This window comes from Alligator mississippiensis, chromosome 2 (genome assembly GCF_030867095.1).
Source record: "Alligator mississippiensis isolate rAllMis1 chromosome 2, rAllMis1, whole genome shotgun sequence".
Lineage (NCBI taxonomy): Eukaryota > Metazoa > Chordata > Crocodylia > Alligatoridae > Alligator > Alligator mississippiensis.
In genome coordinates, this window is record NC_081825.1 from 227,009,605 (window position 1) to 227,034,957 (window position 25,353).

The following is a 25,353-nucleotide window of genomic DNA, read 5'->3' on the forward strand; positions in this document are numbered from 1 at the left end:
CAAACACCTTTAAGAAACCAACAAGACTGCTACGGTTGTGCTCAAATCCACCTCTGCCAGGTGACTCGCCTCTTACGGCCACAGCTAGTGAGTCGGCATGTTGCAAGTGCTGCTTGTCACCAACCCAGTTGTTCTGTTGTGGTCACCTGTTTTCTTTGTTTTTGTGCTTTTAAGAAGACCCTAAGTGGCTATGTCTTCACCGGTATAAAAAACCCAAAATGTGTATGATATGGAAATGGCACTCTCAACATAGAATCCCAGTGGGACAGAGTTCTTACTTTAGGGGAGGGTGAATGAACTAGCAGTAGCATAAGTGGATGGCAAAAGGGGCACTAGCTTGGGGTGCCTACTTAGAGGGGGCACTAGGAGGGCACCCCATCACTCCAGTGTCTTTCCCATAGCGTTAACAGTCCCATGCCATCTGGCCATAGGAACTGGATGTCGGACAGGGCAGGAGCAGTGAGGATCTTTGGGTCTGGGGGCAGGTAACTCCCCCCCGCCTCCCCAACTCTCCGTTCTCCACCGCTCAACACCCTGCCTCCACAGGGCACTAAACCCTGATAGTTATGCCTCTGTGAACTAGTTACCGTGACATGAAAGGGGGTGTGGTTTTATTGCACGTTAGCTCTTCTATGGTAACTGTCTGTGTATGCTGCTATGATTGTTTCACAGATGGCTACACTACTGCAGTTTGGCTTTCATTTTTTTGTGGGGGAAGAACATGTAACAGGCAGTTGCCTCAGAGCAGGTTATGCATAGTAAATCTCTACCCTCCTGTCACTTCACAGTGATGAATTCATCTGCCAGCACCTTCTGTATAACTAGCAAGGAGAATCCTGTAACTCAAGGTTTAGCTGAAGTAACTAGCCTAGATCTCCAGTATCTTGGCTGCACTAGGGTTTTATAGTGCTGGTGCTGTCTGCATGTAAAAAAAAACAACAAAAAAACACTCCTTTTTTGCAGGAAGGAGGTAGCCAGAGTGTGCGTGTATATGAGTTCTGGTTTTTTTATTCTTAGAGTTGCACATCGGTTACTTTTTATCGCTATCTGACAAGAAACAAAGGCTAGAAGTTACACAGGTCAACTCAGTGAGATCTGTCCTTAAAAGATAGTGAAAAAGGGCTGCGTTTATTTGCTAAATCTCCATATTGAACACTAAAGGAGAAGCCAAAAATATTGCTCTTAAAAGCAACTACCATGTTCAGCTTATTAACTGTGGCAGATTCTTTCAGAAGAAGTGACGTTTTGTCATCTCTCTCCTCAGTACATGTGGGTTCTTTGGGAAACTGCTGAAAGAGCTTGTTTTCCCTAGTAGATTCAAGTCCACACTTCAGTGATGTTGCAGTCAACAGTTTTTCTCAATCTGTGTGGCAGTAACTTTCACGGAAAGCTGTTTGGCTGTTGGTGATGGTTCTGTCCCTTAAGGAGCCTTATCAGAAACGCACAGCTCCAGCTTGAAGTCTGTTAAAATAGGAACTATAAATACAGGAGCCAGTTCCTTAATTTTGACAGATTTCCTGTTTGAGGTGCTGTAACTTAGTGTCTTGGTTCCCCTGCCTTTGTTATGACTTCTAGAGTTAAGGTTACTAGCAGATTCAATTATTCTGTCTGTACCTTGGAGCAGACCCCAACCAAGGCTTGTAAGGAGTCCCATGCAGAGTACCTTTGTTGCAGCATCACTGGAGATGGCCAGTGCATGTCCCTTCCCCCTTTAAGTGGCCAGCAGTAAGCAGGGGGTGAGGCTGTAGCAGTAGCAATGAAACCTAGAGGGTTTGGGCATCTGGGAAAGTTAAAGCGCAAGTCTCTCTCTACCATTCCTGTGAGTCAAGTTCTTACTACAGGAGGGCAAGAAGATCTTAATGTGGGGAACATCAGGGTGTGTCTGAGAAGGGCCCAGAGGCTTGGGGTTGTTCAGCACTCTCTGGACTTCGTCTTAATTACAAGAAAGGTGTTTATTAGCTGGTACTATTTATCTGGGCCTCTCTTGGGTCCTGAGAGGGACACCTAACATAGTCTGGCTTCTGTTGTCTGAGTACCTAAACTCAGCTACTTCAGCAGTCTGCTATGCGCCGCTCAACTGAGAGATCCCACTCACACTTTGCCCTCACGGCAGGTGCAAGAGCAGCTCATATGCTTTGGATCTCTAGGACAACCACCCTGAGACAAACCATGTTTCAGAGACAGCAGTACAGGCCAGAGAGCAAGCCACCCCCACTCTGTCCCCCTAGGGCTGCTGGGCTGTGTTCTGCTCCCATACCTACCAATTCACTTCATACACCAGGAAGTGAAGCTGTAGGATGATGAACATGGCCGAGGTGAGGAATAGGCGCTTTGCTAGGCGCCATTATAAAATGAGGCTCCAAGATATGATGAGACTGGGCAAAGCCAGAGCTGGGAAAGAGAGGGCTGTATTGATGAGTGCTTCATGGGGGTGAATGGCTTTGGGCTGAAGCTAGGATAATAAGCAGCACAAATCTATTAGTAAGCAAGAATGGAATGACAAGGAGTTTGACAAGCAGGAAGACTCAGCCAGTTTCCTATGAGTTGGGAAACAAGGTTGCTACTTGCCCTTTTGTGGGTCAGGGGGGAATATCGGTAATGTTCACGCTGTTATCTCTATGCCTTTACTAGGAGAAGGGTTTGCAGGTTGGCTGGCTGCACCATTTCGTGTGGGAGTGTAAACCCTGCCGTCTGGCACCGAAAATTTAAAGGTGGGTGGGGATTGGGATTATAGCACTGAAGGTCAAAGGTGTGTCTTGTTCCTAGTCCTGTACCCCATGCAACCCATCCTCCGGCCTTCAGAGATTGGCCATAATCCCATAGCAGTGCCCTTTTGTGTGGAGGGCTGCTGGGAACTGGGGTTTCCAGTGTGTGCATCATGACATTCCTGTCTCCTGAAGTAAGCATGTGAGGGGAGTCTCTCCTCAGCCAAAGGTCTGATCCAGGGATAATTGGCCGTTGCCCTTTAGTGCCTGAACTATGTCTGACCTGCTTATGCAGAGCTCCATTTCCTGTGCTGACCAAGCAGATGATCACTTGGGTCCAAGCTTGCATTTTGGGAATGGCTGTAGCTGGCACATTTCCTGCAACTTTGTCTCCCAGGGTGTTCAGGCCTGGGTATCTGTGCATAGTGATTCAGAGCTGCCACCCCCAGGGAGACCTTTGTAGGGTGTGGTGACCTTCACATGCAGATAGCTCTTGGGGCTGTGGGGAGGCCGTGTGCTGCTTTCTGTATTGCACACAGCCAGCCTGTTCTCAGACACGCCTACATTATGCTGGAGCCCTGTCTGTCAGGTGGTTTGAAAGACCTCTGGATGGAGGGGAGGAAATGGGAGGTTATCAATGGGGCTAATGAGCAGAGACCTATGGAGCCTGTATCTTTTGTGTGGACTCCAGGTTCTGCCTCTTGCTGGGCAAGGCTTGCTCAGCTGCAATGATCCTTCCCCTCGCAGGAGTCAGAGAGATCATACAGCTGGAATTTTCTTGGGCTGCATCTGGCCTATGAGCAAAAAAACAGGCTATGGTGGGGGAGGGGGAGGCCATATATTTACCGGGTGATAATAGTGGGCAAGGACCTTAAGTGCAAGCAGCTGCATCCCACCACAGGAGCTGGTACTTGTTGCAGTTCAGGACACAACCACACCTAGGAGTAAACCCCCTCAGCTCCTTTCTGCTGTAGCTATTCTGCATCTCGCTTGTAAAGGTCAGAGGCCAGTGAGACCAAGAACCTCTGCTTTGCCAGCACCAGCGGTGGGACGCACAGACCTCCTGCTTCTGTGTCTCACCAACCACTCCCCTTTGCAGAATGGCATACCAGCTGCTTCTCATTAAGGGCCTCATCCTGAAAAGTGCTGAGCACCTTTTGAAAGCTTGATAAGCTTTTAGGAGCTGTTGAGAGCTCAGCGTACCTGGTTTCTTCCTCTTGTGAGCAGTGGCCATTGCCTGTCAAATTATTTGTGCGCTGTCTGCAGCGGTGAATGGTAAGGAAGAGCAAGGCTGCATCACAACAAGGGGGAGAGTCAGTGGCCATGGGCTGCTGAACATTAGTCCATACTTGGAAAACCCTGGTAGAATCCTCTTTCTCAGAGAGCTTCAGCCCCTTTGCTAGGACTGCTGAGGGTGGGCTGCCCTGTGGGATTAATCACTTGCACACTCAGAGGTGTGTGCATTTCACTCTTCATGTTCCTTGGCTTGGCGTGTCAGTTGACCCCTTATTCTCAGACTGCTGCCCTGGGGCCCTTGTCCTCACTGAACAGCCCCATTAGGGAGCTTCTGACTCTGTCACCTGGATGGTGGGTGACAGGTTACAGTTGGAGAAAAGTTCAGGTAGAAGCAAACCACACAGGGCTCAGATGCTCACAGACAGCTACACCCTTCACAGGTGCATCGGACTGCCTGTACCACATCAAGTTCTTGGCCCGGCTCATCTGGGCCCTGCCACCAGCCACTGCCTGATCCTTTATGGGAATGTGCAATCTCCTCCATGCACCTGGCTCACTGCAGAGCAGAACGTAGGGCTGATGGGAAGGGGGTGGGCCACTCTTCATTGAACGTGTGAAACAGTAAGTGGCAGAATCCAGCCCAGCTAAAGGGTGGGGAAGTTGGAGAGGAGGAAACTAGCAGCCAGGGCCTGTGAGCAGGAGTGGGGTGGCACAGCCAGCCTCTTGGCAGACAAGGGGTCAACTGAGTGCTACACATGGGGGGGAGTAAGCCTGAGTGACTTCAGGATGAAGGAATAGGAGATTTCTGTGGAAACAGGAGCTGCGGGGAAGCAGTGGAATGCGAACTGAGAGAGGCGTTGGAGTGAACTCCTTGAACAAGCTCCCAGGCCTTGGCCTGAGGTCCCTGAAGTGTCCTGATGGTGAGGAGACCACAAGCATAACCCAGAAGTCTCACTGTCACTCAGGGAGGCTTATTAATAGCGCTTTTCTTTTTTGTGCGTTTCTGAGCTGCACAAATTGGTTGTCCTTGCCAAAGAGAAATCCAATCTGCTAAACTCAAATGTGTTCATGTCATATGCTGTCAGCCCTGGCACTTCCTCACCCAGTCAGCATCTGCCAAGAGAGCAAGGCTCCATGGGCTCAAAGCAGCAGCAGCATCAATGTGGGATTCTTGTCTCTGGGCAGTCAGAGGTGGAGTAATTCTTGTCAACTCTCTGCTGCTGCGCCCAGTTTTGAAAGGGATTCTTTCCAAGTCAACCCGACAGAAGCTCACTCCAGAGCAGCGAGGGAGTTGCAGGGGAGAAATTTTCCAGTCTGATACATGGGAGTGCAGCTAAAGGTGATGGGGAGCACAGGGAATAATTTAGGCAATGGAAAAGCCCTGCAGATTGTGCAGGAGGACCTAGATGAACTGGTTGATCTTCGTGCCTTTTCTGTTGCATCTAAACCTTGCAGGAAGGTTGACCATATGCAGGTTGATGGGTTAGATTCCTGCTGGTTTTCCAGGCCACCCCCTGGGCCTCTACTCTTTAGGTTTACTCCCTGCAGGCCGAGTGTACCCCAAGCCTGCAATCAGCACCTCTCTTTTTTGTGTGCAGAAAACTGACAGGTTTGGGATGGGAAACAACAGGCTCTTTGCAAGCTTACTTTTATCTCTTTTTACTTCTGGGTGAGTGAGAGGACTCTGTCATCTTGACTTTGCCAGCCTGTTTATTATGCAGGAGGCCCCAGCTGCCTTTTGTCAGGAAATAGTCCTGTTAGAAAAGCTCATCAGGGCCCTGATTGCAGATTGTTAGCAGATCAAAGCCACCGCATTGTTCCTGCAGGGGGATTATGGTAATGCAAAACTGCTTGTAACAAGAGCCCAGGCATGCAGTATCCACCTTGCCCCCTTCTCTTCCCCCTCCCTTCCACCCTGCCAGTGCCAGGCTGTATCTCTGTGAGCCCTCTTTATCTAAAGTGTCCAAAGTGACAAACCAGGGCAAGAGCATAGACATCTGAGCACATGAGAGGCCAAGGGCTTTTGGGGCTCTAAACTCTGCCGAGACCATTCAGTCTCAACCCATGTTCTCCTAGTTATTCTTGTCCCAGGCCTCCCCATGCACAGCTTAGTCACAAGGACTCAAACATCCCCTGCTACTCCATTTTCTTGTCCTCCCCTCACAGAGCTCTACCAGGGCAACTCAGTATTGCTTCCAAGCAGGCTCTGAAACATCCACTGTGGTGGTTTGGAGAATGAAATTCCAGTATAAATTGTTCCCTGCTGCCCGCCTCTTTCTGAAGTTCCCTGCGATCCCAGTTGCACGTGGGACTTCTCTTTGCTTTTGGATCTATGCTGCCACTGTGTTGCTTGGCTGCTACTATGTCTCTACCACACATCCCTTCCTGAAAGTCCCCTTGCGGGTGCTGCCAGTGACTGTGAGATCCCTCAGATTAAAAGGAGCCATAGTGTGCTGCTTTATAGACCCACTCACTCAAAGCTAAGGGGCCTCAGGTGTGTTTTCTTGCAAGAATGTAAACCTGAATAAAGGCGAAATTGTGCAAAAGAAAAACCATTCCCACCCACCTCACTGGGGGGGCACCCAAGCATTCACCTGCCACCACCACCCCAAGTGACCACATCAGTATGCAGATGTGCAGCTTCAGCAGGCCAGTCAGAGAATCATAGGGCATTTTTACACATGCAAGCACCACAGCACTGGGCACTTTGAAAAGTGCCTAGTGTTGTGTCGCTTTCAGTTGTATAAGCAGCAAAATGCATGTCAGCGCACAGAAAATGGTGGTGGTCTGCTTTTGAAATAAAACATAGAGAAGGTGTTTTAGTTCAAAAGTGCACTGCTGCCATTTTTTCTGTGCTGATATGCATTTTGCCACTTATGCAACTGGAAGCACTGCAGCGCCATGTGCGTCAGCTTGTGTGCACGAGATCTCCAGTGCGTCCGGGCATGAAAATGTATGTGTATAAATGCCAATAGAAAATTAAGGTTGAAGGGACCTCAGGAGATCATCTAGTCCACCCCCCTGCTAAAAGTAGGACCATCTTCAACTAGTTCATTCCAGCCAAAGCTTTGTCCAGCCGGGCTTTAAAAACCTCCAAGGATGAAGATTCCACCACTTCTCTAGGTAACCTGTTGCAGTGCTTCACCACCCTCCTAGTGAGAGAGTTTTTCCTAATATCTAACTTAAACCTCCCTTGCTGCAACATGAGACCATTGCTTCTTGTTCTGTTATCTGTCACAGCTGAAAACAGTCTAGTTCCATTGTTTTTGGAGCCACCCTTCAGATAGTTAAAGAGTGCTATTAAATCCCCTCTTGGTCTTCTTTTCTGCAGACTAAATAAGACCAGTTCATAGATGTTAAAGTCGGAAGGGACCTCAGTAGGTCATCAAGTCCGATCCCCTGCCCTGGGAAGGAAAGAGGGCTGGGGTCAGATGACCCCAGCCAGGTGCTTGTCCAGTCTCCTCTTGAAGACCCCCAAGGCAGGAGAGAGCACACCTCTCTTGAAAGCCCATTCCAGATTCTGGCAACCCTTACCGTAAAGAAGTTCTTTCTAATGTCCAACCTAAATCTGCTCTCTGTCAATTTGTGGCCATTGTTCCTAGTTACTCCAGGGGGTATCTTAGTAAATAGAGCATCTCCTATTCCCTGCTGCCCTCCCCTGATGAATTTATAGGCAGCCACAAGATCACCTCTTGGCCTTCTCTTGCAAAAGCTGAAGAGATCTAGGTTCCTCAGTCTCTCCTCATAGGGCCTTGCCTGCAGGCCTCTGACCATACGAGCGACCATCCTCTGAGCCCTCTCAAGATTCTCTGCCTCCCTCTTGAAGTGTGGCACCCAAAACTGGATGCAGTATGCCAACTGCAGCCTGACCAGTGCTGCATAGATAGGAAGCATCACCTCCCTGGACCTATTCATCACGCATCTACTAATGCATGATAAAGTGTGGTTAGCTTTGTTGATCACTTCATCACACTGATGACTCACGTTCATCTTGGAGTAAGTCATGTGTCCCAGCCCCCTCACCATTATCATTCCTCTCCACTGGACTCTTTCCAACTTATTCACATCCATCTATAGTGTGGGACCCAAAACTGGGAGCTGCAGTGAACCATCGTAGAAGACTTTGGTATGGACACATGCATATTTGGAGCCATTTCCAAGCAGTTGGTATGTTCTAATTGTTATGCATGAACAAACTGGGAAATATCAAATGCAGCAAAACTGCCCCAACTCTGACCCTGCTTTAGCCAGGGATAAAGTTGGAGCAGTTTTGCTGCATTTTCATCCTTCTCAGTGTGCCCACACAAAGCAAATAGAATGTAGCTGCTGCTTTTTGAAATGGCTCCAAATATATGTGTCCATGCCCTGTCACACAGGTGACCAACCTGCAGTATGCATGCCCCAAAGTGTCATGGGAAGTCTGTGTGTGGGGCACACGACCGATCAAGGAGGGGACAGGGAACAGAGCAGCAGGTTGGAAAGGGAGCAAAAAGAGCAGCAGATCAGGCAGAGGAAGGGAATCAGCGTGGCACTTGGGGATGGTGCAGAGCTAACTTGTAGCATGCCTGCCAAAAAGATTAACCAATATTGCCCTATCAGAAGACCCTCAGTGAAGGCAAGGCCCTTAGGTTTGGTTTCAGGTTAGCAGTACTCTGAACCCCCAAGACACCCCATAGAAGTGAAAAGCCCTCTGTGTCGCATAACTCTGACTTCCATCCTGTAGCTCTGTGCTACTTGCTAATGCAATGACCAACCTAATCCTGTCATTACAGTTTTTAGCATCCTCACCTACTGGTGGCAGAGGGGGGCAAGAGAGCTAAGCACACACTCAAGATCTTTTACTTCTCAACAATACAAGCTCTGTGTTGACTTTAAAACTAAAAACAAAACAAAACACAGTTGACTAACTTAGCACTAAACAGAGCCACACTCTGATGTCTTGGGTCTGTATTCAAAATGAACAGGGCAGTAAAGGTCCTGTCTTAACAAGTCTGCCTTCTTATATGGACCCTATTGCTGCAGGATCTAAGGCTGTGTAATACCACACTGTTTTCAGTTCCTAGGAACATATTGAACTGCAGGTAAATACATAGAGAGGAGGCAGCAAGACAGCAATGCATAGCAGATGTTTGTCAGGTTGCCTAACTGCTGTGGTGGATGGCCATCCACCCATACCAAATTGTATTTCACCCTGTCAGGCCATACTAGGTATTTGAGGACAGTGATGATAGTGGGCTAGTGACTGAAGACTGCTAGGGTGTTGGGTATGAAAGCTGGCATAGACTGTGATTTCCTTGCTTTGTTAGGACTTGTTTTTGTTGAGGAACCTTAATTCTGATATAATGCGGTTTTTCTTGAAGATTTCCTGGATTATTTTTTTGTAAAAATGGCTGAAGGCAGGTTGAGCAGTAGGACAGAAGATCCATCTGGAGAATAGGCCTGTGGAGCTGTTCAAACCATCTCCCTCCCAATTAAACCTTTGCATGTTAGTCAGAGTGCTTCAGCCAGTGCCTGAAACTTCTTTGCCTGCAGCTTTAAGCTGTTCACATACAGCTGCGGTATCCTGGCAGCGTGACAAGCTTTGAGTGTTGGGCAGAGAAAGCTTAAGAGTCATTTAAAGCTCTTTCCACCAGGAGCAGAACAGATGGGATTATTTTCCTCTTCCTGCTCAGCTCTGCTCCAGATCTCCCAGCTAGGCTCCATGCTCCTCAGGTCCTGGCAAGAATCTTCTTCCCCACCTTCTCTGCCCTCTCAGTGTTTTCCTTGTAAACTTTTGAGTGCTTAGCTTGTGATATATCTAGATTTAAGTGCATCTTAAGTGCTTGAGTTTACAAGTAGGCAACTGGGATAAGGTAGCAAGAGGGGGAAGTAATTGTGGACAAGGGATCTTCCCAAGAGCAACAGGAAGGAAGTTGTTACCATACTTGCCGCTAGGCATCATAGGAAAGTAGGGCTGGAAGGGACCTCCAGAGGGCATCTATTCCAGCCCCCTACATGATGCAGGATCATCCCTATCCAGACTATCCTATACAAATCAAATGTCTAACATATTAGCAGAACTACATGGCCAACCCTGACACAACCACAAGAGGTAACACCTTAATCTGCCACGGGTAAAAGCAGGGTCACTGTGGCAGCCAAATTTCTGCTGTGGCAAGGGTGTTGAAATGCACTTGAGAGATCCCAAGAAGAGGGCCATGCCCCCTGCTACAGAGGAAAGTAAAAACCCCCACAGTCTGTGCCAGTCTGGCGATGGGGTAAGCCAGGTCTGACCCTGAGCAGAGGGGCAAGACCCTCTAGCCAGGAACCTCTGGATTTAAGTCCTAGCAGGAACATTGGTACACCCCAGTCAAAATCCCTGATCCTCTCTGCAGCCAACATCCAATGCTTCGGAGAAAGGCTAACTCCTCCCTCCCTTTACCCCCAGCACACATGTAGTAGCAGGAAGGGGAAAACATTCATTTCCTGCCTCATGTGGCAACCAAAAAAGCCCAGGAGCGTGGGAAATACTGAAAGTAGAACATGGGCGTAGTTACACCTAGATCATCCCTGACCTTGATAAACATACCGTGGTCTTCTCTATGCAAGTGGAGCATGAAGTTCCCAGCTGTCTGTACTAAAGGCATTCAGCGCCATGTCTCTGTCCCATCTTGCTCAAGAGAAGTTGTTGGTGAGCATCTCTCTGATTTAAAGGGAACCTGCATCTGGTCCAGCATTTACACCTTAATTACAAAAGACAAGCAGACCAAAACAATTCTTCTGCAAAGCTCTATGCAGAGAGAGGCTAAGAGGAAGTAGCTGCAATCCCATTGATGACCACAAGGGGGTGAGTGTGGCCTGCAATTAGCCATTGAAACACTCCTTCTGCCTGAAGAAGGGTGTTTGTACCTGAAAGCTTGCAAAGAACAATTGTACAACTATTTAGTTGGCCTAATAAAAGATATCACATTTACCCAAAAAACTTTGTTAACCATTGAAACACTTCAGTTCCCTCCAGTGCTAGGAGCCAGGAGGTCAGTAACAGCTTGGGTCAATTTCTGAGAAGCAGGAAGTGAAAGTTTAGCTCAGAAGAAGAGCTAGAAGCACTCTGATCCTGTGAGGACAAGCATGGGACACAGAGGGAACTAGGAACTGAGTGATGCCACCCAATGTAGCACCCTGAACTGAGCTGAGGGAAGCACAGGCACCACCATAAAGGGGATGAGTGCACGGGCTCAATATTTGGCTCCTAACCTGAGCTTTGTGTAAGGGTTGGTGACTGTATCCCTTTGAGCAGAGCCCTTGGCCTGCAGAGTCTCTCTGCAGCTATTTGTGTCCTTGTTGTCCAGCTGTCCCATGTGTCCTTTTAACCAGCAGGTGGTAGATTGAATATGTGCCCAGACCCAGACTGTCTATGGGTGCCAGGTTGCTCTTGACTAGAGGAGCTCTGCATTTCACTGTGGAAAGCTGCCCTGGGAGTGTTCTCTGCTGCCCTTTTGACCAGCAGGCCGGACTTGAGTGGGATCCCCTGTACAGGCTCCTCTCTTCCAATGAGGGGTGGCACATGCTGTCTTAGACATCCCAGATGAGCAACAGCTTAGCAGCCTGTAACCCATTTGTTGCTCTGGGGCATGACTGGGACCTACAGTCTAACTCCTTCCCAGTGCCAAACTGGGTCGAGGGGCAGAACCATGTCTCTGTTTAAATCTGAGCCCTGCTGTCTTCCACCAGGACAGTGAGTGGTTTGTTGACCAGCTCCTCATATCTGCTGTCCTTTTCCCTAGATGGAGGCCTGGCCATAGCTGTCACTTCCCCCAACCTTCCCTCCTTTCCTACCCAGAACCAGGAGCCTCCCAGGAGAGGATACAAGACGGGAGCATCCTTAAGGGAACTCCTTTGTTTGTGGGTTGGGATTGTTGTCCAGCCCTTGCTCTAGCTTGAGCCCTCCCCTTCCAGAGCTTTGTGGACACCTCCTCTGGCACGTGGGGATATGTAGGCATGGCAGGAGGCCCTACCCATCTAATTGCTGGTTTCTGTATTAACAGCCATTGTTTGGGGTGCCCCCAGTCACTATGGAAACCTTTTTTAAAAGGCACTTCAGGAAGAAGGGGTGTTCGAGGTCCCGGCGTGCCAGCATGGCAGTGCCCACTGGTAAGGTCCGGCGGCGCTCATTGGTGGGCCAGCCCTCTGCCTCATTGGCCCAGCACCGCCGCCGGTCCAGCACCCCGCTCCAGGGCCTCTCACTGTGCCTGGGCTCCCCCAGGAAGGACAGATCGAGTACCCGGCGCCGCTCTAGCACCACCCCCCCATGTGTCAGCCCCAGATTCTCAGTCCAGAAGAAGCGTGGGGCCCAGATTCGCACCATCGACACCCACCTCATGGGCCCCTCCATGCTGCTGGCCAACCTCATCCAAACGAGGGAGGAAGAAGAAGGGAGAAGGTCGCCTTATGAGGAAGGCTCTGGATCCGAGTCACCCCAGGAGGGGCCGGAGGAGGAGGCCTACTGGGAAGAGACTGTCACCTCTGGATCTGAGGAAGCAGAGCAGGACAGGCATGAGCAGCAGGCTTTGCTTCCCTGGCAGACCTGGCCCCCTGTGCTACGCCCTCTTAGCGTGGGGCACCTCCTGCGTGCTCCACGCTACCTGCGTCGCAATTCATCTCACCTCCTGCCTGCTGACGTGGTGTACAGCAAGGCAGCCTATGGGCTGTATGGGAGCTACCGGCGCCTCAGCCAGCCACGGCGTGCTAGCGAGGTCCTCACGGTGGGCATGCTGCTTCCTCCAGGCAGAGCCCAGCTGGCCCCCAAGAGACAGAGGGTTCTCTCCGAAGGCATGCCGCCACCATCGGCAGCCCCACACGAATGTTTGGGAGCAGAGCCTGCCTATGGCCCCTGTACTTGTGCCTCCCGTGAAAGCTGGAGCCCTTTGCTGCTGTATGTATGGTGTTCCCAGAGGATCAGCATTTGGGGGGGCTGTCCAAGCTTTTGGGGGGGGGCGGCAGGGTGAGCGATACACAGCGCAGCAGGATTGGAGTAGGGAAGGTGGGAGTGAGGCTGATAGTGGCATGATGTACCATATATTAAGTGGAGGGAGAGGGCTAGGGTTTCAAGCTCCCATGGGTCTCACCTAACAGACCCTGTGCTCAGTCCTTTCAGCTGTCAGTGCATTTGTGGATGCAACATTTTGGAGGCTGGCTATGACCAAGCAGAGGCCAAGGAGCTGACATCTCCTTTTCCCTCTTTCTGAACTGAGGGTCAGAGGAGACAAGTTTTTGTCCACCCCTTGCACCAAAGCCAGAGACTGAGGGGTGTGAACTGGTGATTAGAGAAGGGCATTTGATGGAGAGAGGAAAATGCTTCTGAGCTGAGAGAGAGATATGGATATGGCAGGAGTCGGGAGCTGACTTGCTCTGCAGGGCCCATGTGGCTGCACAGTGCCTCTCCCCACAGTTGATGAGAATGGTGCTCCCATGGCTGAATAACTCCAACCCTGTGTCATGTTCTTGGCCTCAAACGAGCAGCTGCCCTGCTCTACCCACATGCTGCCTCAGCCTCAGGAAGGTAACTGCCCTCAAGCACCTGACCTGCAGGCAGAAAACCCCTTATGAGCCAGGGCCTGCAGGCAGCCACCCAACTTCTTCTGGCTCTTGATTCTCCACCAATGTGACACTCAAGTGAGGTGATGTCCCAGGGTGTCTGACGAGTCTTCAATCCTGGGAGCTTCCTGGCTTCTCCTGCTGGGGCAAGTCTAAGATTCCTAGCTTTATAGCGGAAGGAGTCATAGGTGGCGGATAGTCAGCTTTGGGACTAATCCAAGACTTCTGGATCTAGAGGCTGAGTTCTCTGTAGTCTGTGCTAATGCCAGCTTTGTTAACTTAAAGCAGGGGTGCCAAAGATATGGCCTATGGGTTGGATCTGGCCCGCAGAGCCCCATCATCCAGCCCCTGGTGCTGCCCCTGGGTCTTGCATGCAGGACCTGGGCTGGTCTCACATGTACCAGCCAGCCCAGGACACACGCTGCACATGGTACCTGCCCAGCCAGTCCAGGACTGCGCTGCATGAGGTGCCTGCCCCAAACTGGCTGGAGTGGGTGCTGAGTGTGGCGCAGGTCCCAGACCAGCCAGAGCAGCACCGTATGCGCTGGATCCAGCATGTGATGAGGGTTCTGTGGGCCAAATCCAACCCATGGGCTAGCCCATGGACCAGCCTTGCACCACTCATCCAGCCTGAGGGGCCAGGTGACTTTGACACACCTGGCTTAAAGCCTCCAGCAGACCCATAAGCTGCCTATTGTGGCAGCCAGCACTAGAGGGAAGGAGGAAGCCACATGTGTATGGTTGGGAAAAGGTTCCACATGGGTTTCCAGATCCCAGCACCTTCAGCAAGCCCTGTGCTGATGGGTGGCTGGGGAGGGTGGTATTGTCCTGCCTCTAATTCCAGGGTACTCAGCATCATTCCTGGGCCCTCTGCTGGGAGTAGTGCTAAGGGCTAATGCTCTGCCCCTTCCACCTCAAGCATTGCTTGCCCAACTGAGGATCCGTGCAGTACCTTACACAAGTTCACCTTCCGATGCACTGTTACAGCCACCTTCCCTTGTCTTCCAGGAAAGCTATAGCCAAGTCTGGCCTCCAGCACATGGTCGCACAGCCAAGCCCTGCACTTGTCTTGAGGAGTGACCCAGAGAGGCAGATCCGCAGCACTGTGGACTGGAGCGTAAGTTGCGTTTCATGTTGCTTGCAGTTGATTGAGGTTCTGTGTTCCTGCAGTAGGTTTATGGCCTTGCCAGTGGAGAGCAGGAGGGACATGAGTCAGTGTTGGTGGCTCCTGTTTTGGCACATTCATAGCCTCACTAGCCACCAGCCCTTGGGTGCCAGGCAAAACGGAGCAACATGCTCATTTCCCCAGAAGGCAGGTGTGACTACTTGGAGAGTGGAAATTGGCTTCTAGAGCAGGGAATGGAAATCACCACTTTCTCCTCACCTGAGATATACACGCCCCTTTGCACAGGCAGCTTCAAGCTGGTTTCAGGCTTTGTCCTCTGAGTTCTCCTATCCTGGAGCAAAGAGGGGACAGCTTCTACACGTGCTCTCCTCTGGGGTAATCAGTCCTATTGGAATTGCATTCAAAAGTGGTGAGCTCACCTGGGTGCTGTGGAGCTGGTTCCAAAAGGAGGAGAAGCAGTCAGAGGGTGAAGGATTGCTCTGTGAAGAGAGAGCTGTCCATTTCGACTTGGCACTAAGGCCACTTGTATACCATTTCAGTTTAGGGGTTTCCATCACTATTACGGTGAGGGGCCCAATCCTTTTTTTTTCCCCCTTCCTGTGGAGCCTGCCCACCTCTCCCACAGCCGGGGGGCAAGCTGCCAGCGGGCCGAGCAGCCTGAGTGGGCTGCTAGTGGGTGGGTGCTGCCTGGAGGGTGCTACCACTATGGAGGGAAGGTCTGATGCCCCCCACAGTTCAGGGCCCACCAGCAGCTCGCTCACCCCACAGCCACAGGAGAGGCAGGCAGGCTCCACAGGGAAAAAGGATCAGACCCCTTGCCACTTTTGGCTTTTTCCTCAGCGGAGCTTGCCCATGTGAGCTACCACTGGAACACGCAGCCCTTGAGCTGTGGGTGGGCTGGGCCTTCCCTCTGTGGTGGCGCCACTTGCTGGGGGTGCTAGATGCATGGATGCTGCTCCAGCTTGCAGGCAGCACCCGCCAGATCCAGCTCTTCCCCAAGCCCACATGGGGAGCAGCGCCCAGCAGGATTCCAGCGTATGGGCTTGGGGAAGAGTTGGACCTGGTGGGTGCTGCCTACAAGCTGGGGCAGCACCCACACAATTAGCACCCTGCCTGAGTGGCCCTGGGGGGCTCCACTGCTGTGGAGGGAAGGACCAGGCTCCCCTGCAGCGCGGAGCCTGCCTGCTTCTCTTGCATCCAGGGGGTGAGCTGCTGGTGGGCCCTGAGCTGTGGGGAGCCCCGGGCCTTCCCCCTGGGGCTATATGGGTGGGTGGCTAGTGGGTGGGTGCTGCCCCAGCTCACAGGCAGCACCCTGCACAATTCAACTGTTCCCTACTTCCATGAGCCCAAGCTGAGACAGCATCCACCAGCTAGCAACCTGAGGCTGCAACATTACAAATAGCTACGTTGCAAACTAAACTACATGCAACACAGCAAACTCAATTAAATCATTAAAAAAAACCCTGCACATGTACAGTGACATGCAATTAAAGCACAAAAACAGCCAATTTTCTTCATGTGTAAAAGCACCCTAAGTGGGATACAGCAGTGTACCAACCCCTGAAGGGAGAACAGGGCAGTCCCTGGCAGTGAGGTGTGTTTGCCCAGCTGTGCCCTCTTCCAGGGCACACACAGGGAGCCACATTGTTTGGGACACTTTGCAGACAGGCTGCATTAAATCATGCAAACTGCTGTATGGAGCAGTCCTACCCTCAGTCTTCAGAGAGAGAGTACATGCTCTTCTGGGGCTTTGCTATATCTGGGCCAGGTGTGAGCTCTGGGAGGGTTTTTATTTCTTTCTGAAAGTTGGGGTCTCCGTGCACCCTGTGATGACAGTGCCTGATCCTTAGGCCCTTGCATCTGACTGTCACAAGCAGGATGCCTTGGAAACAATGGATCATGAGCAGCGTTGGGACCCTTTCAGTCCCTGAGAGCAGCTCAGTGCTCCTCCCTCAGGATAGTATTGTCTTATGCCTTTCAGGAGACTGCAGTCTATGGGGAGCACATCTGGTTCGAGACTAACGCGTCTGGGGATTTCTGCTACGTGGGGGAACAGAACTGTGTGGCCAAGATGCTGGTAAGTTAGCCCCAGGCAACCAGTGGTCAGCCCTGTTTCCTTTGGGGAAGAGACTTAGTGCCACCTAGTGGAGACCCCTGGAATCCCTCTCTGCACAGCAGTTTAGACCTAGAGGCAATTGAGGGTTGAGCAAAGAAAAGCCTAATGCTTGTGGGAGAGGCAGTGTGATCCCCTCCATACTTTGCCTGATGCTGAGGCTATATCAGGGCTGGAGCTTCATAGCAGGTGTGTGGCAATCTGCAATTTGTTGGGAGTGGCTTTATCAGGCAGAAGTGTTTACTGGGAGGGGCTCCTGTGATCTCAGACAGCCCAAAGAGGGAACTTGGTTCCACGGTTTCTCCTGAAGGACCTCACGACAAAAGAGCGAGCCAGGAAATGGAACTCTAGGCATCCACTTCTGTGACCTCAGAAGCTGGACTGCCCACGGGGGCGCACCTCTCTGAGGGTGAAGTTGCACATTCCATTTGTACCATGCTAAGAGCACTTAAAACATGAGCATTTGCATGTTAAAGCTCATGAACTTGTGCTAAGTGCCCCTAAGTATCTCAAAGTTACGCCACGTCAGGTGAGGGTTAACTCTGGGTTGCCAAGATTAGGGTAGCTTCACAACAGTAAAATGAGCAAGTTTTACAGTCTTTCAGCATCCCAGGATGCACTGCTCCAAGTCTCCCTCACACATCCTTCCCCAGCAGCAAGGATAGAGCTTAGATGTTCTGGCTCTTGCCAGCCCTCCAGAGGTGAATCAGAACTGTGCAGGCAAATAGTGATATTAATCCTTAACGTGCAAAGGCTCACAGCATATTCTAGCTTTAACACTGTTTATCATTCCAGAGATTTGGCATGGGCTAAGTGTAACATGTTGCTTCACTCTGTGTGCAGGTCGAATTTAGCCCAGGGTGCTGAGGGTAGAGATCTTATCTCCCCAGTAGATGATCATTGGCTCATGTACCATGAACCTGAGGCCTCGATCTGTTCCCAGTGGGCATTGCCAGGTGGTGCTAATTGGTCCCTTGTGGCAGTATTGGGAGATGCCTAGGATTGGCTGGCCAGTGGGAAGTCTCCTCCCCTTTTGCCACAGAGGCAGCTGCTTCAGGGCAAGGCTGAGGCAGGTTGGTGGAGGAAGGCCATTTAGAACAGGGGAGGCTCTTGCCTACTGTGAGTTCAGGTCCATGCTTATTCCTCCATCTGGATTCTCCTCCTGCAGAACGTGGAGATGTTCATGCTTGGGAGCTCCCCCAGGGCATGGGCTGGAGATCTCAGGCTTCCTGACTGGTAAATCAGTAGCAATATGAATGCCTGTCTCTTTTTTTTTTCTCTCTCTCCTAGCAAAAGCCTCTGTCTAGGCGCAAATGTGCAGCCTGCAAGATTGTGGTGCACACGCCCTGCATAGAGCAGCTGGAGAAAGTGAGTAAAGCACACTACAGCCTGTTTTTGGGTCTGAAAAGCTGGGGCAGCCCCTCTGTGGTCAGCCCACTCTCTGGCATGAGCTCTGAATGCTGCAGTTACTGGGAGCTGTGTACTGTCCTATGAGGGAGATACCCCACTCCCCTGCCCCTTCAGAAGGCAGCAGACTGCCTGCAGGTCTCTGTGCACTTTAGTCCCCTAGTGCAGGTGAATGGTTCTTTTACTGGGGAGTGAGTTGGGGCATCTCCAATAAGCAGCACCTGTCCTAGGAAGCCCCAGGACCTGCCACATCAAACTAGATCTTAGTAGGTTCCTTTCAGATGATGCTTTCACTGATGCCTTGCTTGTGTGCATTAAATCTGCAGATAAATTTCCGCTGCAAACCCTCCTTCAGGGAGTCAGGATCGAGGAACGTTCGGGAGGTGAGAGGCTCTGTGGAGCTACTACTAGTGTTTGCCAGGGGGAGATCCCCCACCCCTTTCCCATTTAGTGGCAAAGGGCTTGAGGAATGAGGGAGGGAATGGGCAGGGCAAGACTTGGCTTGGTTTGTTGTGGAGATCTCAAAAAGACTGGCTTCTGTCTGCTGTGGGCAGGGACTCAGACTTTGTGTTCCCCTTGAAACTCTAAGAGCTGTGGAACTGGAGGGGCATTATGTGGGCTGCTTCTGTGAAATAAAGCCAGAAAGAGTTGTTGTAAGTGATGAGAGGAACTCCGGCTCCTTACAGTGGGACCTGCCACTGCCCAGGCAGCTGCTGACCAGCACTCTGAACTTCCTGGGCCAGAGACATCTGTTTCCTGGGAGGAATGTCAGCCTGCCCAGTGTTGTCTTTGAGTGAATGAAAAAGAGCATGACTGATGGTTGGACTCTTTCAAGCCTCTAAGGGAGTCCTGTGGTGTTTAGGGGGAAGTGTTGTGTCCAGTTTTGCTTTATTGCTCCCCGGGCTGTGTCCAGTAGTAATTCACACTGGTGCCAGAGAAGCGCCTGCTTAGTGCCACTTACAGAGGAAAAACAAATGCACCCTCTGGAGAGCTCTCCTGCCATCCTCAGCACCACTGGAGTAAGGCTAGTGAGAGCACCCCGTGCTTTTCCTAGGCAGAAGAAGCTTTCTGGGGTGCTTAGGGGACTGGATAGGGTCCACACCAGTGGGCATGGGGCAAACCAAAATAGCTGGCATCTCCAGGGGAGATTTTGATAAGATGTGGACCTAGGATCTCCCTGGGGGAGCTACACAATGAGGGTTCACCTGAGCAGCACTGTGCTAGCTCTTAAGATAGTACCAAAGCTTGGAATCTGTTCTCTGAAGACTCTAAAGAGAGCACAGCCCAACCAACTTGGAAGATGCCCATTGTTACAGTACCTGGGACCCTTACCACCAGGGACTACCTTGTCAGTTGTAAGCAGGAAATAAGGCTTAAGGCTAGACCCCTGAAGGTGCTGTAAAGAAAGTACCTTCCAACCATTGAACCACTTTGCAATAGAATACAGAACTAGGAGTAGCACATAAAGTACCCAGGAGTGCTTGTTAGTGATGCTCATATTTTTGGCCCCTCAAGCCACATGAATGGGATGGGGTGGTCCACAGTGCAGACTGGGCCCCAGCCACCCCTGTGCGCTGGGATTAGGCTCCAGTGCCCTGCATCACCGCCACCTGGAGCCCAATCCTGGCTGGGTGGGGGCCAGCCAGAGGCAGTGCGAGGTCTTGGGGCCTGATTCTGCCTGGACAGAGATGGCACCCCCATCTGGCCCCCACACACCAGGATCGGGCCTGCTCTGTCCTGTGTTCCCAATCTAGCATGCGAGGGCACAACCCACAGGACTCCCCCTGGTTCTGCATGGATCCCTGCTGGTTGAACAACATGGCATCAGGGAACAGATCTGTCCTGTGAGTCAGGGGTTGAGGACCCCTGTGTTAGTGGACCACTTAACCAGCTGTTTGGTGTCACATGAACTGCATCCTCACCACAACTGTGACAGGGCACAAAGCACACTGAGGAATAATAAGCAAACATAGGGCCATACAGGCCTATTTTCCCCTTCCCATTGTACCTCAATAGCTGCTGAGCGGGGAGCAGGGAAATAGTGCTGCTGTACTGTGCAGTGACCTCAGGCTTCCCCAGCAGTGATATCCCCTCTCCTCTGAGTGAGGAGGACAAAGGAGAGAAGAATATGGTGCGTGTGTGTGCGCGCGCACACACTGTCTCTGTCTGTCTCTCTCTCTCTCTCTCTCTCTTTCTCTCAGAAGTTTGAAGGAACATATTTTCCCTATCCAAATCAGCCCCCTGGCTGGGATGATGGAAGTCCCTCAGCAGTCATTAAGCACTAACATTGTGCCTGGCTGCACTCAGACCGTGGAATGAGTCATCCCTGCCCCACAGGGCTCTTGGCTCAGGCGCTGACACAGAGATGATGGATGTGTGCAAGTGACCTGGCTCCCAGGATTGCCAGCGCGAGGAGGCACCAGCTATAGTAGTGCTCGTTGGTGAACTGTCGGCTTGTGTGGATGTGGCACTACCCGTGATTGGGAGTGGGGTGGGGTGGGCAACCCAGGAGAATGGGGTGAGCATGATGAGTTATGTGGAGCTGTGTGTGTCTTCCCAGCAAATACCACAAGCTTGGCAGTGTTGCGTTTTTGCCTTCTTCATCTGTGCTCAAGATTGCAAACCCCTCCAGTGCTTCTCCGCTCACCGTGAACTGGGCTGGGCATCTGTTTTTTCCCAATGGGGATTTTCTTACTTCCTTTGATATCTTTATTCAGTTTTCTTGTTGCAGTTATGTGCCTGTTCAGAGGCACTAACAGACTTTTGGCAAAGATGCAGTTTGTGGTAAGAGGAACAGTTCAGACTTGCTGCACTCCTCTTCCATTTATTCATTTTAATTGTGTGTGCATCAGCGCTGGCCTGTGCAGAAAGTTCAGCCTCTCTAGTTTGTCTACTGCCCACCCTCTGGATTTCCCTGTTTTGCACACTGGCTCCCATTTCCTTTTCTGGGAGAGCAGCTTTGGTGGTCCGCACATGTGAATGGTACTCTTGCTGCAGGATTGAAGGGGAACTTTATGGGCCAGAATCCCCCTTCTGTGGAATAGACTGTCTATCCTAGGAGTGCTTGGGTTAACCTGGCTGCAGACAAGTTCCTTAAGGACATAGTTGTCTTGTGCTGTCCTGAGTGAGTAGTCGACACACACAAGCTGCCTCAGTTTACATTGCATTGCTTTAGTTATTTCAGTGTAACTTGTGTATGCTGATTAAGTATATCTGTTTAGAATCGCATGATAGCCAGCTAAAGCAGTATAAGCTGGGTTTAGCTGGTAGAGATGGGATGAAAAAGAAGTGTGGGCTGGTTTAACTAAATCAGCACTCTGTATTGTTCTGGCTTTAAGTCAGCCTTGTGCGCAAGTCAACTTCACATTTTCAGGTTCTGTTTTAAGAAAAATAACTTTTTCCCTGACTATGACAATATTCTATGTAAACATGTTACATGTTTCTGCAAGTGTCGACTGAAAAATAGCAGGATGATTGCCTGATTGTGGAGGCCTGGTTGTAGGCCAATGCTACATAGAAGCTGAGCGTGCTTATTACGGTTCTTTTTGAGCTATAAAAAAAGTTTGAGTTGTGCATAGAACATTTTGGCAAAGGACACATTCAGTTGTATCAGCCCAACCTGACCATAGGCAGTAACTGGCTGCTGCCTTCATTCCATTTGCTTTTGAGACTGAAAACCAGTTGAGATGCTGCAAGGAACCATGGTTATTTGGTTAAAATCAGCTCTAATGTAGTACAACAATGTTCCAGACTTGGGTTTCTCCTGAGGTTTATTAAGATTTAGGGTAGAATGCAAGGGCCCTTGCATCTCTCAGAGATCTTTGTGTGGGCCCTTGTCTTCTGTGGCCCAGAGCTGAGTGCAGATTGAGGTGAACCTCTCCATGGCTGCTTTGGGAAGTTCATAGGGACTCCTGCATTCCCCCCTCAAAGCTAAAGAAAATACAAGGGAGAAATGGTCTGGGTGCTGGCCTAAGAGAGTACTGACTAGGTCCTGTGTGTACATCTCTTTGCCTTTTCTTTGAACCTAGTCTGTTTCTTTTCCCCTTTAGCCTGCAATTGTCCGACATCACTGGGTACACCGGAGACGCCAGGAAGGGAAGTGCCGGCAATGTGGAAAGGTGAGAAGGGCTCTTGCTGCTCCCTCAGCCTGAAAAGGAGCTGAAGTCAGATATGCTGGAAAAGATGACTTATCTAGGGTCCATAGGAAAGAATCCCACAGTCCCTCCTGGGAACAGCTTCCAGCTTCCTTAAAGCCACTACTCTTAACTCTTTCCCTTCAGAGCCTGCCGGTGGCAGGGGGTGGAGCAGTTATGAACACCCAATAGATTATGCTCCCCAGGTTCACCCAGTCTTGGGATCCCCATACAGATTTGGACTCGCAGTGAATCCAATCAGTTCTGAAGACTCCCCACTCCTCCCCAGACTCCTGGGCTAGGGCCTTCCGTGGCTTCCAAGGACAACTGCTGGAGCACATTGGACATCCCTGTCCATGGCCCTGGCATTGGGAAGCCATCTGGTTGAGACCTTGGGCACATTGACTGACTCTTGCAGCAAGCATTTGCCCTTCCTGTCAAGCCTCTGTTCCCCTTCAGTGGGCACCTCGTTGCAAGAGCTGCTCAGAGCTCTTCCTTTGTCCTTCCTTAGGGTTTCCAGCAGAAGTTTGCCTTCCACAGCAAGGAGATTGTGGCCATCAGCTGCTCCTGGTGTAAGCAAGCGGTGAGTACAGTCCTGCCATTTGCACCCATATATGCTTTGGTGACCCCTGATTGCTATGCAGATTTCAAACATGAGCCAGGAGCGCTGTCAGTGCTCATGACCTGTTCCCTACAGCGCCTCTTAGTCAGAGAGGCTGGAATTGCTGCAGTTGCTAGGAGCTCACCTCATCCAGGTCCCCTGCCCCCTTCTCTCCTGTTGGGAGCCTGGCCATGAATAGGTTCCAGGAGTGGGAGGTGCTGCATGCATTGAAAGTAGGGCATTCCAGGCCATGCCCAAGCAACTGAGCAGCCATGTTCTCTCTCCCTCTTAGTACCACAGTAAGGTGTCATGCTTCATGCTGCAACACATCGAGGAACCCTGCTCACTGGGGGCTCATGCTGCTGTTGTTGTCCCACCCACCTGGATCCTGCGTGTCCGGCGCCCCCAGGTGAGTCTCTCCCATGGAATTCTCTCTCTTGTTTAATTCACTGACTCCCGCTTGGCCAGCAGCTCTTGATGTGAGTTTTTTTTTCTTTCCTTCACTAGAATCCATTGAAGTCCAGTAAGAAGAAGAAGAGGGCATCGTTCAAGAGGAAATCCAGCAAAAAGGGACCCGAGGTCAGAGAGCAGGGCCAGAGTGACTGGAAATGGGCAGGACTGAAGAGAAGTGGGAAGGCTGAGGGCAGAAATGGGAGTTGGGGCAGGCAGTGTGCTAGATGGAGGAGGGTGTGAGCTGTGACATGGAGCTGACTAGCATGAAGTGGAGGGAGGGTACTGGGACATAAGCAGCATTTGGAATGGCAGGGCTGGGATCTCAAGGGGTGTTGAAAAGAAGAGGGAAAAAAGGTGGGAGTGGATCTTTGTGGAAGGACAAAGACCAGTACAGGGCCCTGTAGCTGCATCCCACTGGGCTCAGGGGTGGTATAGTGCATTGTGGGCCCCATGTCTAGATGTTGCTGTGCCTGAGGACTGGGAGAACGCATCACAGTGCCGGGGTCCCAAGGGTGGCTGGGAGGTTCAGTGACTCCTCTCTAGCTCCCAAGCTTCATGATGTAGGGTTCAGTCAGAGGTGGGAGTTGGTATTTCCCCAGTTTGTTAATGGGATTCTGGTGTCTCTTGCAGGAGGGGCGATGGAAACCCTTCGTTATCAAGCCCATGCCAGCACCGCTCATGAAGCCCCTCCTGGTGTTTGTGAACCCCAAAAGTGGGGGCAATCAGGTAGAGCCTTGTCCTGTGTGCCCCTGGGAATCCAGCCCCATGGAGCCATCCTGTCCCAGCTTCTGAGAAGCCAGTGTTTAGCGGTGTCTCAGCTATGAAAACAGGAGCAGCCTGTGTGGTGCCAGCCTTACTCACTGGCATCCTGTCCCCCAGCCAGGCCTTGCCTGACTCATCAGAACTCCAGATTCCTATTTCCCCCACAGTCCCCACGGGGTTCTCCATGTCCTCCCTCAAATTGTTGTCATTCTCTTAGGGAGCCAAGATCATCCAGTCCTTCATGTGGTATCTCAATCCCCGGCAAGTCTTCGACCTCAGCCAGGGCGGCCCTAAGGAAGCGTGAGTACCAGCTTCAGCAGGCCTGTCCCCCTGCCTGCAGAAACTCTCCCTGGGGCCTTTGGGCCCTTTCTCCCCAGCTGGCAAGGGGCTGCTCTAGGGGAATGCCTCTGTCAGGGCACTGTGTGGCTGGGCATCCAGTGCAGGCTCGGTGCCAAGGAAATGTCTCTAGGGTCTGATCTTCCAGCCAGTTCAGACTCTAATGCTTCCTAGAGGAAGGCTGGTCTAATGCTTGATGCACAAGGCTGGGAGCCAGGATACTGGAGTTTTATTCCCAGCTTGTTGGGTGACCTAGGGCAATTCCTGTCATCTCCCTGTGCCTCAGTTTCCCCATCTGCACAATGGAGGCAGTGATGCTAACCTGCTTCCCTGGTTGGTAGGGTGATCGTCTACCCAGTTTTCCTGGGACAGTCCTGGATTTTAGAGGCCAGTCCCAGGCATGGGGCACAGATTAAAATGAGTGTCCTGGGCATGGGTCACAGTCTGGTGGGGAAGGGAAATGGGCATAGTTCCCCAGGAAGTTATCTGGGTAGGCTGCCTGTCGCAGCATGCTGCTCCACCTCTGCCTCTCCCTGCAGCAAGCCGCTGACTTGGGAGGGAGAGAGGAAGGAGAGGGTGAGGGGGGCAGTATTTCCAACTGGGACAGATGGTCACCCCACTGGTTGGGGGCCTGGGAAAGTTAACCCAGTGTTGCATGTGGAGTGCCCTGTGCAACATGGGTAGTTGGGAGACTTACATAGGGTTGCAGGCTTTCCTTCTGGAAAGAGCCTGACTGACCACTGTAGCTCTTTGGTGTATCAGTGACCCCCTCTCTTTTCTGCTCCCCTGCAGGCTGGAGATGTACCGGAAGGTACACAACCTCCGCATCCTGGCATGTGGCGGGGATGGCACGGTGAGTTGTCCCAACCTCTCAGCTTTCACTGCTGTCATGGGGATTTAGCCTTTCT

The 25,353-nt window shown here is 51.3% G+C and overlaps 1 protein-coding gene across 9 annotated transcripts in view; it reads left to right on the plus strand.

Annotated features, from left to right (window-relative positions):
- Window positions 1-25,353, plus strand: part of DGKZ (diacylglycerol kinase zeta) — a 90,950-nt gene that overhangs the window by 38,246 nt on the left and 27,351 nt on the right. For 7 of the 9 annotated variants that reach the window (XM_019476723.2, XM_019476725.2, XM_019476726.2 and 4 more), the window contains 11 exons: window positions 14,523-14,631; window positions 16,622-16,717; window positions 18,044-18,121; window positions 18,487-18,543; window positions 22,210-22,278; window positions 22,805-22,876; window positions 23,187-23,303; window positions 23,402-23,473; window positions 23,978-24,073; window positions 24,327-24,409; window positions 25,238-25,298. In XM_019476723.2, the coding sequence (XP_019332268.1) occupies window positions 14,523-14,631; window positions 16,622-16,717; window positions 18,044-18,121; window positions 18,487-18,543; window positions 22,210-22,278; window positions 22,805-22,876; window positions 23,187-23,303; window positions 23,402-23,473; window positions 23,978-24,073; window positions 24,327-24,409; window positions 25,238-25,298 (910 nt within the window). Of the gene's footprint in view, window positions 1-11,977; window positions 12,853-14,522; window positions 14,632-16,621; window positions 16,718-18,043; window positions 18,122-18,486; window positions 18,544-22,209; window positions 22,279-22,804; window positions 22,877-23,186; window positions 23,304-23,401; window positions 23,474-23,977; window positions 24,074-24,326; window positions 24,410-25,237; window positions 25,299-25,353 lie in introns of those variants that run through there. The other 2 variants (XM_019476721.2, XM_019476722.2) reach the window with 1 other exon arrangement.